The sequence below is a fragment of the Hibiscus syriacus genome, unplaced genomic scaffold (genome assembly GCF_006381635.1).
Source record: "Hibiscus syriacus cultivar Baekdansim isolate YM2019G1 unplaced genomic scaffold, ASM638163v2 tig00110328_pilon, whole genome shotgun sequence".
Lineage (NCBI taxonomy): Eukaryota > Viridiplantae > Streptophyta > Magnoliopsida > Malvales > Malvaceae > Hibiscus > Hibiscus syriacus.
In genome coordinates this window covers 2933313-2958444 of record NW_024062685.1, presented here as the reverse complement: position 1 = coordinate 2958444, position 25132 = coordinate 2933313, and the positions used below count along the sequence as shown (strand labels likewise).

The 25132-nt window shown below is 34.1% G+C and overlaps 1 protein-coding gene and 1 pseudogene across 1 annotated transcript; one reads left to right on the top strand and one right to left on the bottom strand.

Moving 5' to 3' along the window:
- The first annotated feature begins 321 nt into the window (after positions 1-321).
- Positions 322-10857, top strand: LOC120118687 (60S ribosomal protein L10-like). The gene is made up of 4 exons (XM_039138697.1): positions 322-393; positions 981-1482; positions 1595-1676; positions 10687-10857. The coding sequence occupies exons 1-4, from the start codon at positions 384-386 to the stop codon at positions 10753-10755; spliced, it is 663 nt and encodes a 220-aa protein (XP_038994628.1). The 5' UTR covers positions 322-383; the 3' UTR covers positions 10756-10857.
- A 494-nt stretch (positions 10858-11351) lies between these two features.
- LOC120118477 lies at positions 11352-25132 on the bottom strand (annotated as a pseudogene).

Here is a 25132-nt window from a genome sequence, read left to right as displayed (position 1 = left end):
CTGTTGGAACTCAATGGTGGGAAACATGCCAGATGCCACCAAAGTTTCCACTATTAGATATTTTGTTCTAATAGCTAAATAAGGACTTCAACTTTGTGATCAATTCATATCAGTCTTTTTTGCATCATAAAAAATCTAAGTAATATTTTATTTAAATTTGAGATGTTGTAATTTCACTGTAGAAATTTCACTTAATATTTTAGAATAGTAGGTCTTGCTGGGCTTGACTTAGGGGAAATGGGCATCGACTGAAGTTGTATGAGCCCAAAACATAAACATTTTTAATTATATATTTACGCTAATGTAAAGGGCGAAGCTAGGCTCTTCGGCATTTTGGCTTTGTTATTCCTAAGTTTCAAATCTCGTCTGGACCAGCTGTCGACATGGGGAGGAGTGAGTTCCTTCCTAACCTCCCCCTTTTGCTCTCTATTACGATTCTTATTTAAAATCTTTTCTGCTGTAATTGATCTCACGTCATTTTGTGTTTTGGATTATCGTTAGGTGCTGTCTTTCTTTCAATTTTCGTCATTTTGTTTTTGCTTTACCTCCATTACTGTAAGTTCTTTTAGCTTCTTATGTGTCGTTGGTATCTCGAACTCCTTTGATATGCGTTTAATATGTTTAGTAATACTCATTTCTTGATTGCCATGTCAAAAACGGACCTGCTAATCTCTACAAAAATGCTACTTTCTTGAGAAGGGAAATTTTGTCATCAATCTTTGAGCTCTAGCGGTTGAGATTCAGTTGGCTTTATAATTTTCTATTGTTTTAAGTTTGTTCATATCATGCAAGAAGCTTATACTGCGGTGCTCTTTGAATCATCTACTAATTATATCATGTCAAAAATGCTTGCGAATCTCATTTAGAAAGGATTTGTATTATTTCATGGGTTCTATCATGCTTTCCCTTAGAATCTATTGTTGTATTAGCTAACATTTGAGTGTCATGCTCATTATTTTTTAATTTTTCCCCTTATATAGGACCTGCAAGGTGTTATCGTCAAATCAAGAACAAACCATACCCTAAATCTCGATACTGCCGTGGTGTCCCTGATCCTAAGATCAGAATTTATGATGTTGGGATGAAGAAAAAGGGTGTTGATGAATTTCCGTTCTGTGTCCATCTGGTCAGTTGGGAGAAGGAGAATGTCTCGAGTGAGGCTCTGGAAGCCGCCCGAATTGCCTGCAACAAGTACATGGCCAAGTTTGCTGGGAAGGATGCTTTCCTTTTGAGAGTAAGGGTTCATCCCTTCCATGTTCTGCGTATCAACAAGATGCTTTCATGTGCTGGTGCTGATAGGCTTCAGACTGGAATGAGGGGTGCTTTTGGGAAACCTCAAGGAACATGCGCAAGAGTTGACATTGGCAAGGTCCTCCTTTCTGTTCGTTGCAAGCACAGCAACAGCCATCATGCACAAGAGGCCCTCCGTCGTGCAAAGTTCAAGTTTCCTGGTCTTCAAAAGATTATTGTTAGCAGGAAGTGGTATGCTTTTTTATTTCTTAGACGTTTTATTCTTAAACTCCTGATGTTTGCTCTTTGCTTTGCTTTAATTGAAGCATATATTTATGGTTTTATTATAATTGTCAATTGTCAGGGGATTTACCAAATACAACCGTGCCGACTATCTGAGGTGGAAGTCTGAGAACAGGATTGTTCCAGATGGTGTCAATGCAAAGGTATGGGAAAATACTGTATATTTCAAACAGTGTTTTCATCATTTATATATTTTATCGGATTTGTGTATATAATACATTATGTAATCACCATTTTTAAAATAACAGCAGCCCGTCTACGTTGCAGCTCCACTCGACGGTTCCAGCAGTTTCCAGAGGAACACCAGCTGTCCCTCCACGTCGGTAGCTCCACCACAGTAGTGTTCCAGTTCCTTCCAGCAACACCAGCTATTCCCCGCTCCATCCAGTAGATTTCAGAGGAACACCAGCTGTCCCTCCATGTTTCAGAAGCTTCCGGTAGCTCCACCCGTGGCCTCTCGAACACCGTCCACGTTCCAACAACAACAGTTGGTCCCCTATCCAGCAGCTTCCTAGTTACAGCTCACCAAAAAAAAAAAACAATCATTATTTATTTTTTATCATGTAAATGGGTTAATATATATAACCTATAAAATTACAGTGTAAGGAAGGATTTTTTTTTGAACCTATTCGAAATCAATACAACAAAAGTTCATTTTTTTCATTACTCGTTTTCTTCTTTATTTTCTTGTTTTTTCGAGTAGAAATATAGGAAGAGGGGAGTGAGTTTACCTTTCCTCGAGCTCCTCGTCGGAATCTCGAGCCGGTGTGGTCCTTGATTTTGTGTGGAGCTCTCAGTCGAGCAAAAGAGAGAGGAGGAAGAAAGCCTCTTAGAGGCTGTTTGGTCTCGGTTTAATGGCCTATTTGGCTATATTTATCGTGACCGGCGTCATAGCTGACGACGTTGCTGAGGAGCTTTGAAGCTCTCAACCGCATATTGAGTTAGAGAGGGAGAGTGTGAGAGAAGAAGATGATAAAAGAGGGAAGGATTTTCTTTAGTTTTCACGTCTCTGGAAGAGATAAAAAGGGAGTGGTTTCATTTTAATTGTTTTGGGTAAATCATGCGTCAGGTCACCAGTTTCTGGGAGCTTCTGGCTTTGTTCACATATTTTATGGATTAATCACCAAATGGTACCCGTAATTTCAGTACTTTTTTTTTCGTTTTAGTCACTAATTTAGGAGTTAATTATCCTTAGGCCCTCAAAATTTAAGCATCTATTTAATCATGGTCACTAACTCAGGGTCGAATTATATATAACCCACTAAACTTTTACCTTATCTTTATATTATAGTCACTTAAAATAAGAAAAATCCCTAAATAATCCCTATAATTTAGGTACATATTTACACTTTAGTTCTTGATTTTTTTATTTCAAAATTAGTTGCTATATTTTTATTTTCTTTCATTTTGATATCTATGATTTATTTTATTATATTTTAATTATTTTAATTCTATCTTTTAATCTTCTGAGCTATTTTATTTTTGGGCATTATATTCAATATCTTTTATTTTAGTTTTTTACTTTATATTTTAATTTATGCGATTTATTTTTATTTATTTAATTTCATTACTTTAATTTTCTATTTTTGTTTTACATTTTTTAATACTTTAATTCTAGTTCTTTAACTATTTCGCTTTATTTTATGTTTATTTTCTTATTAGTCATATAAATATATATATTTGTTTAAATATTAATATTTATTTATTTTTAATATTAAGAAATGGGTTGTCTTAAAGCACCTAGAAGTTTTTTATGATATTCTTAAATAAATAAATATCCTATTTTTATAAATTATATATATTAATTTATTTTAATTATTTTTAGAAAAATGTTTTATTAATATTTATTTATTTTTTAATATTAAGAAGTAGGCTGTCTTAAAGCACCTAGAAGTCATTTTTTGATATTTCTAAGTAAATAAATATCTTATTTATAAAAATAAAAATATATATATTAATATATTTTCTTAAAATTATATTAATAAATAAAAGGATTATGAATTAAATGTATTTTTTAATTTTTAAATTTCCAATAATAGAGATAATTTATAATCGACATGTACCAATTTTGGGCATTATGGGGGTGTTAATCTTTCCCCAAACGTAATCGACAACACACCCTTTTTATTATTAAAAGAACAAATTTTTGGGTAAACGCAGAATAGTTTCTCTTTTAAAATGACATTTTCTTAAAAACTATTTTAAAAGATGATTTTTAAGTATTACCTAACCCAAAAGGCTGATGGTGACTTCAAACATTTCCTTAAAAAACCATTTATTTATCCACATCACTTTTCCCGTCGAGTAAAATTTCGTGCCCGGACGAAAACCGGTTACGACAGCTTGGCGACTCCGCTGGGGACTCTGGTCAAGCTTTTAAAATCAATTAAAAATACATGTTTGTAAACAGTTCAACTTTGTTCTTGGATCATTTCTGTCAATTTGGCACTTCCTGTACATGTTTGTAAACAGTTCCTGTACATGTTTGTAAACAGTTCAACTTTGTTATTGGATCCCAAGAAGGCCACCATTTCTTTGTCAATGAAAAAACATCATGTATGGTGCGTGGAGGAAGCGGAATAAGAAAAAAATTTGTTATCAATTGGCAGATTATAAATATAGCCCCTTTTTCGTAAAGCAACACAAAAATACTTTGAATCTACAAATTCTAGCTCTACATCGTATAAGTACCGTGACATTTCAGTCCAAACACCAACTGGAGCAAGTGTCACGTTCTCATAGTAGAAATAAGGATGACCAATAACATCTTTTGGAAGTGTTCTTTGAGTTATCCGATCTGGTTCGGTAGGAACCCCAAAACCAATCATTAGATTTAGAAGATGAACTGCATGATCGTCTTCATTAAGAGGCCTCTTTTCAGGCTTCCTCTGCTTATTTCTTTTCAAAAAAATCATAGCCCGAGTTTCGCCTTTTCTTGTAATTGGGGTCATTACATAATGACTTCATATCTTCTACAAGAAGAAGTGCGTCAGCAACCTTAGCCATTTGAGTAGCACATATAAAATCTATCAACTCTGCAATTGATGAATCCATACCACATCTCTCCATGGGTATTGAAGCCTCAACCTCCGAATACTCTATTTTCGTCAAGTATAACAGTTTATTCTCCTTATCAGAATCAGAATTCAGGATTTTCTTGGTATCATAAGAACTATCAATATCTGTGAAATCATCCTGAAAGATCGCTTCATAATCAAAGAAAATTATATTCCAGAAATAGCCTTCACTGAAAACAAAGTTCATTGTGTCGGCCTGAAATGAATTACCAAGCAATTTATACCACTCTGTCCGACTAGATCCAAAAAATGGGCACCTCATTCAGAATAGGCACATACCTCAGACATTTATGTCAAAATGATTGATTACTTCTTAAGTTTGTGACAACATGAAGAGAATTCCTCAAGTTACTTGACAACTACTGTTTAGTGACACCAGAATGAGAGTATTCAAGATAAATAGATTTGAGGCACGGATAAAGCCGCAAGTACCCACAACAGTACATAGTCAAAATTGGGCCTCGTAGGGATCATGATATTAAAATCAAATAAACATTGAAAGTAAGCCTTACAGTTTAGAAGGTTGAAGGTTGAAGGTTGAGGGCATTTTGAAGGCCCAATTCAGACAGATCCATGCAGGACATCTTGAAAGCCCATTTCAGACATAAATGATTCATGTGGGGCATTCTGAAGGCCCACGTCAGCATGAATATTTGGGGTATTTTGAAAGCTCACATCAACAAGAAGCAAATGCTGAGGCATATTGAAAGCCCATTTCAATCAGAATGAGGAATGTTGACGCATTTTGAATGTTTGTATTAGCCAATGTTGGGACATGCTGAAAGATCCATATCATCTTATGGAAAGATCATTGACTTGAGAAAATATTTCCAATGAGATAAAAAGGTATGAAGAATGAAAATGGAGAAACAGTGACAATGGAGCTGACTATACATAATTGCTTCGTTCATCAGGTAGTTGCATTAGGGTCCTGGTGTTGAACAAATATTTACTCAACAAGTATGGTTTCAAATACCCAATCTTCTTAACCATGTGTTACATGACAACGTGATCTTTGTTAAGATACATCAAAGTTGCATGAATAAATATGGTTCCCATATAGACCATTCGATCTAGGGTTTAGTTCCTCAAAATCTCGACTTTGAATTTTGTATTCTGTGTGTCGGTGATGATTGAAAATATTTCTTTGAGATTCCTGGAAGTTAGTTTCAATCATACTGTTGGGGCTACGAAGATGTTTTTCACAATAATTTTCACTTACTTGATGACATTGAATAAAGTGGCTCAGCTTATGTTATTCTTATTCTCGCTGTTACTGGGTTATCATTGCCAGCCAGGGTAAACTGAATTTTCATCTATTTGGTTTATCATGTGCGTTTCATCTACAGTAACAAGAATTCCATGAACCTCTTTCTGTACATAGATCCTACAGTTGATGTGTTTCTATTTCCTACAATGTTCATTACGGAAGAAAACGTGATTAGTATCACACTTGCCCTTGCTCAAGATGATATCAAGATCAATTGGTATCTCTTATTCAATTCAACATTAACATATTTTGTGAATTTGACCAACTTTTTGGTCATGAAACATGCCAACATTTTACTTATATTCCCATTGAGTTTTGTTCTCAAACGGTCTTGTGACATCATACAAAAATTTTGAACACTATGAAAGAGCTTCACTGACCAAAAAGATCTGTGTAGAAGTCACAGCTGGATGAATGTGTTGTCAAATGTTTTACGAGCCACAAGAAATGATGAATGTGTTGTCAAGTGTTTTACGAACCAGTAATTATGGTGCTGAACCAATGTTGCAATCATATGGCATTTCCATTTATAGATCCAAGATGAAGTCTGTCTTCTTCAACACCAAGCTTTGAAGTGAGATATGATGAATATTTCTTTCCACAGAAGGGAAGCATAAATTTTAACAATAAGAAACTAGTGGAGCCGACTAATGTTGAACGACAGGTTTTTGTTAAGTATCTTGACATGATATGGTCCAAGTTGCCTTGTTCGAGATCTGATTAGATGTGGAGACATGAAAGGAATTAGTTTAAATCTTCCTTGTGATGTGTTTCAAAAGTCAAATCAGAACAGACGCTGATCTCCTAATTAATCTCTTTTGAGTTTAGTATATCTACATCTACATTCCTCAAAGATGATAGATTCTCTCTTCAAAGATGATAAATTCTCTTTTCAAAGATGAAAGCTTTATTGGATTTTTACACAAGTTCAGATGAGTAAAGCCGATTTTATCAAAGACAAAATGGGGCATCAAGGTCATAGTTCTGACTACGATAAGAGTTCCACAAATGAAACATTTTTTCTGAGACTTTCATGAAACAAAGAAGACACAAAGATTGCTCTTCCAAATCAGAAATACCAGCTTGAAATGACATTTTGACCAAGTGAAGGAATACCAAGTTTGTCACTTTGAAGTAAAAAATACATTCAACATTCATGCATCATATTTAGGCATTTGCAAAAATAGGGGCATTTTCATTCATTTTATCAATTTGAATATTTAACAGGAATTTCAAAGATTTTAGCAAAGATTTGAATCCATCACTCAATGGATCAACATTTCCAGATAAAGTTCACAATGAGAAGAACTCATCTGAAGAAGGAAGAAGAAATTCATAATGAGAAGAATTTGTTCAACCTTTATCTCGAATTCATCACTAGATGGATCAACATTCCCAGATAAATTTCATAATAAGAAGAACTCATCTGAAGAAGGAAGAAGAATTTCATAATGAGAAGAACTTGTTCAAATTTGTGCTCGATTCTATCACAGAAGGAGATAGATCAGCATCAACATTTCCAGATAAAGTTCATAATGAGAAGAACTCATCTGAAGAAGGAAGAAGAAGTTCATAATGAGAAGAACTTGTTCAACCTTTTGCTCGAATTCATCACTCGATGCATCAACTTTTCCAGAGAAAGTTCATAATGAGAAGAACTTATCTGAAGAGGAAGAAGAAGTTCATAATGAGAAGAACTTGTTCAACCTTTTGCTTGATTCTATCACAGAAGGAGATAGATCATCATCAACATTTTCAGAAGTGTTCATAACGAGAAGAACTCATCTGAAGAAGGAGAAGAAGTTCATAATGAGAAGAACTTGTTCAACCTTGCCTTAATTCATCACATATGAAGCCAAATTAACAACCCCTCTTTTCAAAACCAGCATTTCCAGAAGGAGTTCATGATGAGAAGAACTCATCTGAAGAAAAAGAAAAAGTTCATAATGAGAAGAATTTGTTCAACTTTTTGCTAGATTACATCACAGAAGGAAATAAATTGTCATCCCCAGTAGAAAAGTTCATAATGAGAAGAACTAATCCCAAAAGAACTTGTTCAACCTTAGTTCAATTCATCACATATGGAGTTGAATCAACAACACCTCACTCGACGGATCAACATTTCCAGTGGAGAGTTCATAATGAGAAGAACTCATCCGATGAGGGGGAGAAGTTCATAATGAGAAGAACTTGTTCGACCTTTTGCTTGATTCTATCACAGAGGAAGAGATATCAACATTGACACTGTCATTCTTAATTAAATCCATTGCAGAAGGAGGATGATCATCATTTCCAGTGGAAGAGTTCATAATAAGAAGAACTCGTCCGAAGTGAGCAAAATGTTCATAATGAGAAGAACTTATAGCTCAAAAGTTTGAACAATTCAAGCTAAAAATGGTGCTTTATGTCTTTGTTCCATTCTTGTTCCACAACAACGAGCAAAGAGGGGCAGCTGTAATCACCATTTTTAAAATAACAACAGCCCGTCCACGTTGCAGCTTCACTCGACGGTTCCAGCAGTTTCTAGATGAACACCAGCTGTCCCTCCACGTCTGTAGCTCCACCACAATAGTGTTCCAGTTCCTTCCAGCAACACTAGCTATTCCCTGCTCCATTCAGTAGATTTCAGAGGAACACCAGCTGTCCCTCCATGTTTCATAAGCTTTCGGTAGCTTTACCCGTGGCCTCTCGAACACCGTCCACGTTCCAACAACAACAGTATGTCCCCTATCCAGCAGCTTCCCAGTTACAGCTCACCACAAAAAAAAACAATCATTATTTATTTTTTAATCATGTAAATAGGTTAATATATATAACCTATAAAATTACAATGTAAGGAAGGATTTTTTTTGAACCTATTCGAAATCAATACAACAACATTTCCAAAGGTTCATTTTTTTTATTACCCGTTTTCTTCTTTATTTTCTTGTTTTTACGAGTAGAAATATAGGAAGAGGGGAGTGAGTTTACCTTTCCTCGAGCTCCTCGTCGGAATCTCGAGCCGACGTGGTCCTTGTTTTTGTGTGGAGCTCTCGGTCGAGCAAAAGAGAGAGAAGGAAGAAAGCCTCTTAGAGGTTGTTTGGTCTCAGTTTAATGGCCTATTTGGCCATATTTATCATGACCGGCGTCATAGTCGGCGACGTTGCTGAGGAGCTTTGAAGCTCTCGGCCGCATATTGAGTCAGAGAGGGAGAGTGTGAGAGAAGAAGATGATAAAGAGGGAAAGATGTTCTTTAGTTTTCACGTCTCTAGAAGAGATAAAAAGGGAGTGGTTTTCATTTTAATTGTTTTGGGTAAATCACGCGTCATGTCACCAGCTTCTGGCTTTGTTCACATATTTTATGGATTAATCACCAAATGGTACCCGTAATTTCAGCGCATTTTTTTCATTTTAGTCACTAATTTAGGGGTTAAGTATCTTTAGGCCCTCAAAATTTAAGCATCTATTTACATCCTGGTCACTAACCCAGGGTCAAATTACATATAGCCCACTAAACTTTTACCTTATCTTTATATTATAGTCACTTAAAATAGGAAAAATTCCTAAATAATCCCTATAATTTAGGTATATATTTACACTTTAGTTCTTGATTTTTTTATTTCGAAATTAGCTGTTATATTTTTTATTTTCTTTCATTTTGATATCTACGATTTATTTTATTATATTTTAATCATTTTAATTATATCTTTTAATCTTATGAGCTATTTTATTTTTGGGCATTATATTCAATATCTTTTATTTTAGTTCTTTACTTTATATTTTAATTTATGCGATTTATTTTTATTTATTTAATTTCATTACTTTAATTTTCTATTTTTGCTTTACATTTTTTAATACTTTAATTCTAGTTCTTTAACTATTTCGCTTTATTTTATGTTTATTTTCGTATTAGTCATATAAATATATATATATTTGTTTAAATATTAATATTTATTTATTTTTAATATTAAGAAATGAGATGTCTTAAAGCACCTAGAAGTCCTTTTATGATATTCTTAAATAAATAAATATCATATTTTTATAAATTATATATATTAATTTATTTTAATTAATTTTAGAAAATTGTTTTATTAATGTTTTTTTTAATATTAAGAAATGAGCTGTCTTAAAGCACCTAAAAGTCATTTTCTGATATTTCTAAGTAAATAAATATCTTATTTATAAAAATAAAAATATATATATATATATATATATATATATATATATATATATATATATATTAATATATTTTTCTTAAAATTATATTAATAAATAACATGATTATGAATTAAATATATTTTTGAATTTTTAAATTTTCAATAATAAAGACAATTTATAAACAACAGGTACCAATTTTGGGCGTTGTGAGAGTGATAATCCTTCCCCAAACATAACCGACCACAAACCCTTTTTATTATTAAAAAGAATAAATTTTTGGTTAAACGTAGACTAGTTTCTCTTTTAAAATGATATTTTCTTAAAAACTATTTTAAAAGATTATTTTTAGGTATTCGACCTACCTAACCCAAAAGGCCGATGGCGACTTCAAACATTTCCTTAAAAAAACCATTTATTTATCCACATCACTTTTCCCGTCGAGTAAAATTTCGTGCCCGGACGAAAACCGGTTACGACACATAGCTCTTTGTCTCTTAAGAAGGATTCTAATTATATGAAATTGTGCATGGTTTTTTTTACTCTCTGGGTACTGTTGTTTGCACTGCACATTAAGGAAGTTTTAAATACTGCAATTTCAAATGATGCTGAATGATGTAATTGCAAGTTTCCTGTCATATCATGTCTAAGTGGAGAATTTATAACGTGCAGCTTCTTGGATGCCATGAGCCTTTGGCTAATCGTCAACCTGGAAGAGCTTTTCTCTCTGGAGCAGCATAGACTCTTGACCATGAAACAAATTTTTTTGCTCTCCAAAAGCTTCTGTTGAACTCATTTCTGGTTTATTATTATGGTTGTGTTTAGAATCTTTCCCTTAGTTGGACTGATTCGTGTTTAAATTATTTGGAGTTCTGAGTAATTCACATTATGATTATGGAACCACAGTTGATCATCGTAATTTTCTTCCAATTGCTTTGTGAAGTGAAATTATTTAGGCTTTAATTCAATAATTGATTTAGCACTTAGAAGGCAGGAGGCTGAGTAGTGAGACTCTCCAGATCTAGACTGCTTGAAAAAGTTTAATGTAAGAAAAGAAGTTAGAAAAACTTGATAATTAAAGCGAGTGATTTGGATTTTGGAGTGAATATTTTCTATTTCAATGGATTTTAGTTTTCATATGATATTTACACGTAAAAATCGCTTGACCATCTAATGATTAGGAAAGAATTAGGAAGCATAAAGATGTTTTTTTGTCTCTCGTGAAATTCATGTATATTATTAGACGTTATTGTATTCTTTAAGCCCTAAAATGAAAAAAAAATTAATCCAAGTTGAAAAGCCTGCCAGCATAGCCATGTTTCATTCTGTCGGAAATATCAAGCATTTCTCTATAGAAATGTGGCGGCAGGCCTAACATATGTGTACCCTTTGAAGGGATTCTCACCGAATGTAGGGCTAGCGACAGGAGAATCAGTAACGGGCATGCTAGTCCAGCACTCCTCAAAATTAGCTACACAGTGGTTCCCTGCAACTTTAGGGAGAAAACTTGGCCTTATCTCCCGACCCTCTAATTTCCTCCAGTTAATGGACTTGAACCACTTATGGCGTTTGACCTCCTCACTACCAAGACGCTTACTTGCCTCTTTCTGCAAAAGCTGAAGACAGAACAAACAACCTAATTTAACAACCCAAAGACACCACAATCTAGTTTTTTACACATCTAAGTAGAACATTTAAGTTCACAGCTATGCAAGTCTTGGACATTTTCCGGAACAATAATGGCAAAATCATAAATAAAGGAGGCTGGAATTTACCCCCTTGAGGATTGAGTGTGCTTCACTTGATAAAAATTTTGGCAGCTTGATCTTTCCCTTTATTATTTTCTCCTGGACCTTCTGTCTGTTTCCGCCAGTAAAGGGTGGCTGTAAAACAGTTAAAACAATAAAAAAAGGCGAGGCTCAGTATGCATAGCAAAGTGCAAAGAGTGAGAAGATCATTAGATGCTAGACATGCACTTTCCCAAACGTAACAAAATAAAAATCATGATCTGAAGATCATAAAACGAATAAAATTGTTAGAATTAATGGATATACACCAACCTTCCCAGTAAGCATTTCATACAGTAGAATTCCAACACTCCACCAATCAGCAGCCTTGTCATGGCCTTTGCCAATAACAATTTCTGGTGACATATATTCTAAATTTCCACACATGGAATTGGATCTCGTAGTTTCGTCAAATTCCTTTGCTAGGCCAAAATCTGTCAGCTTTACCTGGTAACACAAGGGTAGCAACAACCACCATGACGGTAATGTAGAATGCAGTTGGTGAAGTGCAATCAATGTTAAGTGTAGCACACAGTATCCCACTCATGCAATCACATAAATTTTTACCACCACACGTGCCAACGACCAGGTCGCACATATAATGACAATAATTAGGTTTGAAAACCTTGAATTTTTCTATACCATGGACATACAAACATTAAGGGGGTGCTTTTGGTTCAAGGATTGTGGGATTCCCATGAGATGGGAATCCTATATTCCCATGTTTGGTTGGCCGGGAATCTCATTCCCGGTAATGTTTTATTATCAATAGTAGATTTTTTTGGGTATATTATCGGGAATATCATTACCTCCCTTCCCTTAGGTATTGTAACATTACCGGTATTTTGGACTAAAACGCCTTTAAATTTTTATTTTTTTTCAAAAATATCCTTCTTCTATCATTGAATAATAAAAATTCTACGAATGTTAAATTAAAAATTTATCCTTAAATTATTTTAGATTTACAAAAAAAATTCTATAATTAAAATTTTATATAAAGTTCAAGGATTAAAAAAAATTTACTATTTCATTAAACCTTTTTTTATATTTTTAATTTTGTAAAAATATTTATATAAATATTATGAATTTAATTTTTTAAATAAAATATATAAATATTTTACAATTTGTAATATTATACAAATATATAATAAGGACAATTTGGTCAAATATACATTCCAATAATCTTTTATTCCTTTAACCAAACACGGTAATCTTACATTCCTGCTAAACCAACCAAACACAAAATACAACATTCCCAATAATCATATTCCCTAGTAATCTTTTATTCCCACTGGTAATCTTACATTCCGTGAACCAAACGCACCCTAAATACAATCTCTAGTAGCTGAAAAACAGCATTTGCATTAAACGATAGTTCACAGCATTCTGCACACCCTTACATGTCCAGCAGCATCTAGAAGAATATTTTCAGGTTTGAGATCCCTGTGCATTATGCCATTTGCATGGAGATGAGAAACGGCTGATACTATCTCTGCAGTATATATGCGAGCCAGATCTTCCCTGAAGATGGAAATGCAAACTGTTGGACAAAGCTCCAAGAAGCTTACATCATCATCATCACAATAATCAGCAGTTACAGCTTACATTATAATGCCATACCTGAACCAGCCTTGGCGATAGAGTTGGAAGAACAGATGCCCCCCCGTCAACAAAATCAAGCACAAGATAAAACCTATATTTGGTCTGCATGAATTGGCAAATGGATAAATACAAAACTATACTAAATTTGACAGAGCAAAATTGAAACAAGTGAAAACTATAAGAGAATAAAGCAAAGCAACCAGAAATGTAAAGCATCACTCTACTAGCACATCATTACTTGAAATGAGTATCTGAGCGGAACAATGAAGGGGTGGTCCACTTTTCCTAATATATCCCTCTCAGATTTCATGTATTCAGCATGATTTTCTCCATAATCTTATCCTTGCGCATAACCTTCATTGCAAATATGTCTGAGGTACCATTCCTCCTTACTTGATAAACCTTTCCAAAAGCTCCTTGGCCAACAACCTTTAAAACTTCAAAATCTAGTCCTAAAGGTTGTTGTCCCAAAGGACAACTCTGTATATTGTCATCAGGGTCCTCCAGAATAACATCATCAATTGATGGTTTCTCCACAAGTTCCATGGAATCCCCCGTTTCACGTAATGTAAGCTTGCTAAGCTTCAATGACTGGCTAACATATGTTGAGGGGCCAACCAAGGAGTTTGAGCGGCTACAGATGACAGCTTGATTGTCAGAAAGCATTTCACTGGATTCAGTAGCAACAAACAGATTTTTAGGATTCTGGGTGTTGATTTCCATTGAGGGTTGAACTGAAGCAGGGCCAAACACATCAGAGAAATCAAACTCAAGATTATCAGAGGTATGAGTTTCAGGTTGCCTCATGGGGAAAAGTAACTGATTTTGGAAGTCTTTGTGAATGGGAGACTCATTTACACTAGATAACTCGGAGGAAACCATGGTGGTTATGAAATGATGCAGATAACTTTGAAAAGGCCTGGAGGCTATGGATGGAAACATCCAATTGATTCAAATATGCAATTAGATGAAGAAGGGAGCCGTACAATGGCCTTAAACAGGTGGAAGTTAAGGTATACAACAGGAGTTCCAAGAAAACTTCGGAGCAAACAAGCCAAAATCCAGACAAGAGAATCGTTCCTATTTCCCGATTTGCAGGAAACTGTGGATGCAACAGTGCTGTTTGAATTCATGAAGATGAGGTTTGCAAAGCTGTAGAGTGTAGACCAATGTAAGTTAAAGTCAGTTCCAGCTGAAAATGAAAGTCCATCGTATAATCACCCTATAGTGTTAACATAGAAATATTCTTTTTAAGAAAAAAAGATAGCTTAATTGTATGTCTTACAACAATTTCAGAAGATGAGTGAATAGTGTAACTACACTTGGATAATTGAGAATACATGAAACGGATCCTCATACGTAGATTCATCTCCATCACTTATAATACTAATATAACCTGATTCATAAGATACCTTTTTTATCCAACAATGATCGTACAAATTACGGCACATTTTTCCTATTTGATTTATAGCTAGAAATAACTCAAATCAACACAAAGCCCTAATTCATACCCTGCCTGACCCAGATTACATAATTCAGTAACATTTTGGTAAAAACAAATAAAGTCCCATATGATTCAGAATGAAAAAAAAAAAGCACAATGAAAATATAATTAGGTCTTGCGAATTCAGGCCCGAACTTTTCGTTTACAGAACAAAAACTAAGAAGGAGAAGTAGAAGAGCAAATCAGAAAAGGAATTTAAAGCTCAAAATTTGATTCTCCAAGCATTAGAAAAATTGAAATCATCCTCAAAACAACAACTGTAGGAGGAACCACATGATTAAAAAAGGGAAAAGGAGAAACCTTCAGGGGATTGCAGAGGCAATTCGGTCTTGAAAGGAAGACCAGCGTGGGAGAAACTCACGGGCACGTTTACAGTGGAAAAAACCACTAAAAACCGATTGAAGGATTCATGCGTATATACGTGGCCATTTTTAATTGGTTGATGTAACAAATAGCAAGATGGAGGCTTGCATCGCGCCTAGGGTTAGTCATCTCGGTCGTGTCATCGGACACCAAATAATAATCCTATTTTCCTATATATACACAAACATAATCACTACTGTTGATTAAGACCAAAAGAATATTACCGAGTTTTGATTGGCAGGGAATGCAACATATGATGTGTGGATGATGCTTCATCACAACAATCGTTAAGGACCATATGAACCATATGATTAGCACAATTGGAGGAAACTGTGATCCATTTGTTTTCATCCTAAAATTCATACATGAATGAGCTTTTATTTATATGGCTCTGTGATCTGCTCATTGGGTAAGGGTTCACACTAAGAAATAGCAACCAACACATGAATGAGCTTAGTTGCATCCACCTGAAGTTGCTGCAAATTTAAGGAGTAAGCCAAAGAGTGAAAAGGGTGCAGAGAAAAAGGAGTTAGCCAAAGCGTACACTTGACATGGCGGCCATTTCTTTATCATCGCCTCCTGCTGCTCCGGAATGACGACGTTATCATGCATTGTCCTGATGTACACCCGCCCCACTTTCTCCACCGACTCACCATCTTCTTCTTCGAATCGAGCACTCCTCGGTGCTAAGACCGGCCCCAGCCGTAAAACCATCTCTGCTAGAGTCGAATCCTGTGTCGGCCGGCATTATTCAGTTTCATATAAAATGCTCATTACCATACATAAAATGATAGACCAATGCAATAAAGGTAGCGTCAAACTTAATGACCACCAGCGGGCTCATTTGATAGATGATTTTACATTGGAATTCTTTTTTCACAATGGCACTAGTCGGAGGCTGCTCCGCTCCCAATCCAAATCCTAGCTCGTACACATCACCAAATTGGGATAAATCTGGTACTCCCTGTTTCACATTTAATAATTGCTTTACACTTCCCTTTTCTCCAGGATAGTCGTCAAACTTTTCACTAAATAACTAACAAGCTGGTCAAGATTTAACTAAACACCAAAGCACATATTGATTTAACAACACTAGGCCAGTGGAGGTTAAAAAATGTAAAGTAAATGCATGTAGCTAGTACATTTACTGCTTCAGCTAACAACAACACTCATTTCATGCAATAATAAACCATTGAAGAACTAGCTTGAGTTTTGGAGAACTGATAGGGAATAGATTCTATAGGTAGTCAGCCGAAAAAATAATAGAATCATATTGTGGAAAGGATCAGAAAGCATTTTTTTTACTTGGCCTTGGCCTTATTATAGGCAGTAGTAGGCAAGGGCGTTTTGGTTCCCATGCATGCCAAAAGAAGGGAATAGAACATTGGAACAATCGAGGGTATCAGTCTATGTGTTTGTGTACTATTGATGCTTCTTCTGTCCTTGAAATTCCCTGCTTGTGCCACTTGCTTTTTGCGAGTCAAAATAGGAGGCTCTAAAGAGGAAAAGATAGATAATTTGGGATTATTTACCGACCAACCAGCTACACATACAGGTATATGTATAATGTATACATTGTACTGGTATGTCATGTTTGGCTTGCTAGCTGTGAACCTCCTTCGGTTACTAGCGAAAGAAGTAACGGACAGTAAAATATAAGTAACGTTTGTAAAGTTTTGGATTCCTATATACATATACATATACATATATATATATATATATATATATATATATATATATATATATATATATATCTATTCCATATAAAATATAATAGATTAAAACGTGGGATGAGGCACTAGGTCCTTAAGCAAGGTCAGTGATTCGAATCTTGGTGTTTGCGAATGGAGTAAACTGAGTTAGGAGGGTCGTCATCGCCTCTGCAGTACCCGATCTGTATTAGTCGGTCAATAGATCGGATACCAGTGATTAATTAAAAAAAACGTGGGAATAATGAAATGGTTGACAGCCAAGCCTTCATGAAAAAACAGGTGGCCTTTGGCCACCACGAACCATCTCTTCCCATTTACTACTAATAATTCAAAACACCAAAAGAGAACATGCAAAGGAAAAACAATTTAACGGGACAACAAGGAAAGGTTAGAGAAGTTTTTACATCTTTGACATCTTGATCAGTGAAGAAACCAGATTTCAGCATGGTGGCCGCAACATAAACCGCCAGACGGATTTTGTTGGGGAGTCTGTGAGTGGCTTGCGTTACACTTAACCCTCCAGCACTATGACCTACCAATATCACCTGCAAATTATAAGATGAGGGCTCAGATGAATATTTCGGCCGATTATCATATATGAACAACATGGAAACAACTCAACAAGAAGTGAAGACTATTTAAAAGAATAAATAACCTTTTCAGTATCAGGCAAGGCAGACATGAAGTCCACGAGAGGCTGGTTATAATCATCAAAAGATAGAATAGTACTGGTATCGGCTCGATCAATCCCGGCGCCTTTGAGATCGATGCATGAAACCTTGTACCCACAGTTCTTGTAACATCCGCAATACCGGGTTAGTGACCAAATTGTAAAGTTTCAGAATTTGGTGACTAAAGTAGAAGAATGAAAGAATTCAATGATTATTTGAATATATATATATATTGAAGGTTATTTGGTATTTATTAAAGGAAATTAAGGGTATTATGGTCATTTGACCAGAAAGATTTTTTATAATTTTTTTTTAAAGGGTAATAAGCACGGAGGAAGAAGAGTCCAGAGCATTCTTCAGTCTTCTTCCTCCTCTCAACCGTGAAGCTTGGTATAAGGTAAGTGGGTCTTTAGTTGGTTAATTCTTTCGTTTTAAAGCTTGTTTTGATTCTTGGGATATTAAGAAAGATTAAGGAAAGCTTTAAGTGGCTTAAACCTCAAAGATTAACAAGTTATGAGAAATTAAGAAAAATGAGTTTTTAAGTGAATTTTTGATATGGAAGGAGTTAATAGATTGTGAAGTTGAATTTGACTTGTCAAGGATTAAATTAAGAGATATGAAGTGATAGAATGGGAATTAGAACACATTGAAAATTTGGTATGATTTTTGAATCTTATATGGAAGATAGAATTTTGAGTTTAAAGAAGTGATTATGGAGTAGAAATGAGTTTAAGTATGTGTATGAAAGTTAGGAATATTAAAGGGAATGAAGTATGATGTGTTGAGCTGAAAATGAAGGATTTTCGAGCTCAAAATATGATTTCTGGGCAAGGGGAATCGGTACCCATTCAAGGGGAACCGATACCCCTTCAAACGAACAAGAATTTCCAGTATGTCATGGGGGAACCGATACCCCCATAGGGGGGAACCGATTCCCCCTAAAGGAAAATTGGGAATATGGGTTTAATAAGTTAGTTTAAGTTGCTAGTATCCAATTACAAGGTGTAGGTACCTAATGATGGTCTCGAAATGTACATTTATGTAGATTCTACGCATAAAGCAATTCCGGAACGTTTGGCAAGTAAGATCGATCAAGGGAAAGATAAGAGATTGGAATTGGCTAGTGAGGCCAGGTGAGTGCATATTAGTTAGTTTATGGTGCTAAATGGAAACAAGACTTGTGACAAGTCTATTTCCTATGTTAGAATGCATGAATATATGATTATACGTATATGAATGACATGAATTGTATGTATGCATGAATATATGTGTTGACATGCTTTTGAATGTAATGTTATGAGAAGTATGTGCTATATAATGTATATATATAGACATATGTGAAACTGAACTATGTGACTGCATGAGAAAGATATGAGCCATATGACATGATATAGGTGAACATGAGAAAGCAAAGTATGAGATATAAACTATGTGATCATAGTAAAATATAATTTATTATTATATGATAAGTGAAATAAGCTGGATAATATTGATCTATAGGATGAAGTGAAAATAGTACACTAACTAGGGGATTTGAACATAAATGATAAGATGAACGTATAAGATAAGCTAGATGGGAAAGATTCATAGGTTTAAATAAAACTATAACACAGGGGTTGAATGATAGAAATTTGTGAAGTTATATGAGAAGATTATAAGAGTGATATGAAATTGAATTAAGTAACAGGTTAGATTATATATATAGAAATAATATAAGTGAGATATGTTTATAAGTCTGCCCTAGATGAATACGAAATATAAGAGTGCTATATGATTTATATTAGGATAATCTTGAGGATATAGATATATATAGATAGATATGAAATGAAATGAAATGAGTTATATGAATACACAATTATGTGATGAAATGGTGAATTACCTGAACATGTGAATATATATATATATATATATATATATATATATATATATATATATATGTTTAAGAGAAGGCATAAGATTAAGATATAAGCAATATGACTTATAAGTATTGCTATTATAATGTTACATGATATGTTATGTATGTTAAAGGAATTATGTGATGGTATAAGAAATGCTATGAAATATATATATGTGAAAACAAGTATAGGTTATGAGATAAGACTTATGACTATAAGCTACGTGAAAGTGTTCTAGGTGTTTCGATATTATATGAAGTATATGATCTTATGTGAACAAGATATGATAAGTATGTTTATATGAATAAAGGTGATTGGGTGAGAAATGATAGAAATTATATGAAAACATGACATATGTGACATGTGAGTTATATGGAAATGATCTACGTGCAAGTGAACTACGGGACTATGTGATCATATGAAAAGAAGCTATGTGATACGTGATATGTGAAAGTGAATTACAAGTTTATGTGAATATTTGAAATGAAATAAATGATAACGCCCATGTTATGTGTCATGAGAGCTAGGGGTATAGTTGGCATGCCAAGAGTCGAGGGTCTATTCGGTTCTTTAGGACATATGTATATTCTTTGGAACATGTGTGAAGTCTCGAAAGACACATACTTGATCCCTAGCATATGTATATGATTCTTAAGGAATTCTACGTGGTCCTTATGGACATCATTATATGGCACTACGGTGCAATTCTACGGGCACTTCGGTGCAATTCTACGGGTACTTCGGTGCAATTCTACGGGGCACTTCGGTGCATTTATACGAGCTGTGGTGACAGCATAGTGCACAACCTCTATAGACTCACATATCGATAGTTCTCACATATATACATGGGCTAATCCAGAAATATGAACAAATATAAGTTAGTGGTATGATAAATGCTATAGAAATGATATGATGTTGTGTGTGTATAGTGTTTGATTGAAATAGTATGTGATTATATGATAAACTGTTAATGATGAACTATGTGTATGCATGTATTTACTGCAATTAATCTGATATGATTTTATACGATATGAAAAATGCATGAAGTTGCTGTAACATGATAGAACAGAACATGCATGTATCAATATAGGTTTTAAAGTGCATTAAGTTGTTATGCCTCACTAAGTCTTCGACTTAGCGTGTGATTGTTTCACACGTAGGTTTCGAGAAGAGTAAGGAGTGATGCGGAGCAAGACAGGTCAGTTTTCCTTACCAAAAGATCAGATCAGAAATATTTGACAAAGTATGTTTTTGGTTATGTATAAAGTGTTGGCATGTAATAAGTCATTAAGTACGAGCACTCTGATAAAGTCTGTATTTTGTTTTAAATAAAGTTTTAAATTTCCCGGGATTTTTCTTAAGAGTCAAGGTTTGAAAAGTCAATGTGACACTTCGGACTCGTATCCGGGTCGGATACGGGTTGGGGGTGTTACAGTTCTCCACAAGACCCCTGATTTTGTACCAGCACCATGCTCCTCCACCAATACCATGAACCAACACGAAGTGTGTTCTTTTCATGTCCGCTGGTGTTCCCTTTTCTGCCATACTCATCATCGACGCTAGGGATTCAAAAAACGGCCGTTATATCGCGGTATCGGCAGCTTCCGTTACCGATATCAACCAAAATTACGGTGTGAAACGGAATCACACCCATAACGGCCGATAACGGCCGTAATTTAACGAGTAACGGTCGATCGTAGTTATAATGGACCGTTTTTCCCGTTACAACACCAAACATCACTATGCTCGCATCAGGAAAAAATGATGAAGAAGAAGATTTGTTTTGGGTTGAGGAAATTCCAGATATACCGACGAAACAAGCGGAGGAAGATAGACGCCGGTTACAGAATCTTTATGTATAAGATGGAGGTTTAGAGCACTTCAAGCTCAACAAAAAAATTTAAAGCTTTCTTGTAAGTTTTTCAATGACACATTTTGAAAGGAAGAAGAAGGTGAAACGACTGGATAAGTTTTAATTTCTTATTTTATTTTGTTGACCAGTGCAGGATGTAATGGGTTACAGCTGGAGGACTTTATTTATTTTAGTTTAATCTTTTTCTAATAAAATCCATCAATTTTTTTAAGAACAAAATATATAGTCTTAAAAATAATTAAATTTTAATAACTAAGGAAATTCGATTTTAATTTCATTAAATTTAAAATAGAAAGACCTTAAAAGAAAATTAAACTAAAAAAATTAAGATCAATACTTGATTTATACCTTAAAATATAATAAGTAAATTACATGTTTAATACATAAACTGTTAATTTTCTTGTATAATTGGTTGTTATGAGTTAATATAATATTCTTAAGAAATTTATAAATAAATAAAAAAATAATTAATGATAGTAAAAATTGTGTTTATGTATTAATAAAAGTCCATAAGTTTACAAAACACTCTAAAAATTATTAAAAGTGATTTTCTAAAATTATAATTACTATATTTTATAATAAGTTGTGTGAATTTAAAAAAATTCACGTCTGCGATATTCGCAATGACCGTGATAGCATCTGTTACGTCTGCGACCGCGATAAACGCAGCGTGATCAAATACACGATCGCGACCGCAATTTAAATCTCTGATCGACACCTGCTCTCCCATTGTTTCCTTTTTTTTTTCAATTTTATTTTGCTTGGTTGGTCAAGGCAAAATCAGTTTGCTTTGGAAACTCAAGACACACCCCTTGCTGATTCTTACTTTTATAGTTGAGATAGTCGGGAAGGGTAAACGATCTTCTCTTCATCTAATCATCATTTGAAGTTTTAAACATGCTGTGCTAGCTAGGGTGTAGCCAGGTTCATCGTAAATCAAAATCATAAAGTATCAAACGGCTGGCAATGATCCGATGAGTATGAGATGTACTAAAAAGGCAAGCTTTATATCATATACTATTACTTTAATTTTTACATCAAATTTGCTAGTACTAAATTATGAATTAATATCATTGACTACATTAGGGGTGTAAACGAGCCGAGTCGAGCTCGAGTATTGCTGAGCTCGGCTCGACTCGAAAACTTTGAAATGAAGCTCGACTCGACTCGAAAACTCGCGAGCTTAAAATTTTCAAGTTCGACTCGAACTCGAAATCCTAAACTGAAGCTCGTGAGCAGCTCGAAAAGGCTCGAAATGAAAAAAAAATTATTAAACTTAACTCGATTGAAGCCTCAAACTCAAACTCGAACATGAACCTTAAATACAAGAAATCTTACTGTATTTTTTTTATAAAAAAATCAATACATAAATATTAATATTATTAATAATTTATTTCTAAAAAATAAAATCTTAATATATTATATTTTCGAGCTGCTCACGAGCTTTTCGAGTCGAATATCGAGTAGCTCGTTTCGGCTCGTTAAGAACTCGAGTCGAGCTCGAGCTCGGGTCGAGTCCATTCGATCCGAGTATTTATCGAGCTTTGATCGAGTCAATCTCGAGTAGCTCACGATCTGTCTCGTCTCATTTACAGCCCTAGACTACATTTTAATTTTTTTTGGGTAACAAACTACATTTTAATTTTACAATCAATTATATTATTATATCATTATTTCATTCATAATCGAATGATATGATAATTTGATGTTCACGTGTTGATGTGAAAATAAAAATAAAAACAATAACATTTTATTTTATTTTATCTTCATTAAAATTATCATAAAAAAATCACTTTTGGCCATCTTACATAATGATGAAATCGTCCCATCGTCATCTACCACTTTATTAGTTTAATTTTTAAATCACTTTAAAATTTACAAAAACAAATTAAAAAGTTCATTGCTTTATAGGTTTAAAGGCTTTCTCAGATTTAAAAGGTTTATGATATTTGTTTGAAAATCTGAATGATAAAAAGCATTATTTTGGGAAGAAGAATAACCATACATCAACATTAACACCATTGGATGGTCATAGGAGGAGATCAAAGTATTTACAAGTCAAATTTTTATATGATTTTTATCATTTTTTGAGTGGTTTTTGTGGTAAATCAATCTAAGAAAAAAGGATAGGTGAAATGTTAACATTTTGATATTGATCTTATCATTAATAACGACTAGTAACATGTAACAATTTGTCACTAGCTACTATTGAAAAGTTTGATACTTAAAATCAGAGCGTTCAATAGTTAATTGAAAAATCGATACAGAAATTAAAGATATAATACAAAAACGTTATTATTTTGTGTATCAGTATATCTCACCAAAATAATGTTATTCTAGTTAAAATATAGATTATTGTGAACTTTAACATTCGTTTTCCTCAAACCCATCGTATATAAGGTGTAGTTTTCATATTACCAAAGGTCAAATCTGGTTTTGTTAAATACAATTGTCTGGACCATTCTTTTAGTACTCAAAGCTGTCCACCGTATTGGGATTTGGTTGCTTCTATTATTTAACCAATTAAAGCTTCGATGGTCATTGTTCAACGTAATATTTTCCCCCTCAAATCTTCCTATGGATTTCATACATAATATTTTTCTCGTTATCTTTTTTTTTTATCTGCAAATAAAATTTATTATTCGATATATATAATGTATTTGATTTGAGAAGGTAATATGAGAAATATAATATCAATTACTTTTTTATATATAAATTTGTACTGAATACAAGGTAATATATGTTCAAAGATTCTCAACCATTTGACAATTAAAACTCATATCCTTGTATATGTAGTGTTCAATCCCGAAACTTAAAGAGATAACAACGAGTCCAGTGGTGGATCCATTTAGTCTCTGAAATCTGAATTATCTTTTATTAGTGACATATTTTATTGATGATGTCCACCCTAAAGTTATTTATGTCTACCTCATTTAAAATTTTTAGGGTAAACTACTCCAAATACCACTCACCTTTAGGCACTGACTCGAAAATGCCATTGACATTTCAATTTTGCCAATTTAAGCACTGACGTTTATGTTTTTCTCAAATGTAGCCACCCCGCCGTTAATCCTTTAACGGATCACTGACATGACACAGACGGACCGTAATGGTGATGACATGACACAGACGGACCGTAATGGTGATGACATGGACGACTTAGTTAAAACGATTTAATCCAAGTAGGATCCTTGTTGACATTTAAGTATAATTTATATGATATAAAACCCTAATTCCCAAAGTCAGTTGTGTCATTTTCTTCTCTTCACGTTCTCTTATTTTCTCTTCTCATCATGGGCAGAAAACCTAGGTCGTCTAGAGGAAGTTTAACGGTTGAAAAAGCATAAGAAGACGGTGGAATTGAGTAACTGTTGCATAACCGGTTTGTGGGTGTGGATATCCGACTCAACTGAGGACATCATGGTCTAATGAAAATCCAGGAAGGAGGTTTTTTGGCTAATAAAATTCTGGGAGTTTGATTCAACCAGCTTGTCATTTTTCTGCTAGTTTGATCCTCCAATGACTCCATGAGCACAAGTTGTTCTTGTAGGATTGTTGAAAAAAATCAAAGCAAATGAAATTAGAAGAATGAGAGAATTGCTTAGATTTTTTTTATTATGGTTTGTATTGGTATGGTACATAAACCATTGATGTTACAATAATGGTGAAGAAATTGGTGGCTGGAATTTATGGATTGTACTTTTGGTTTAG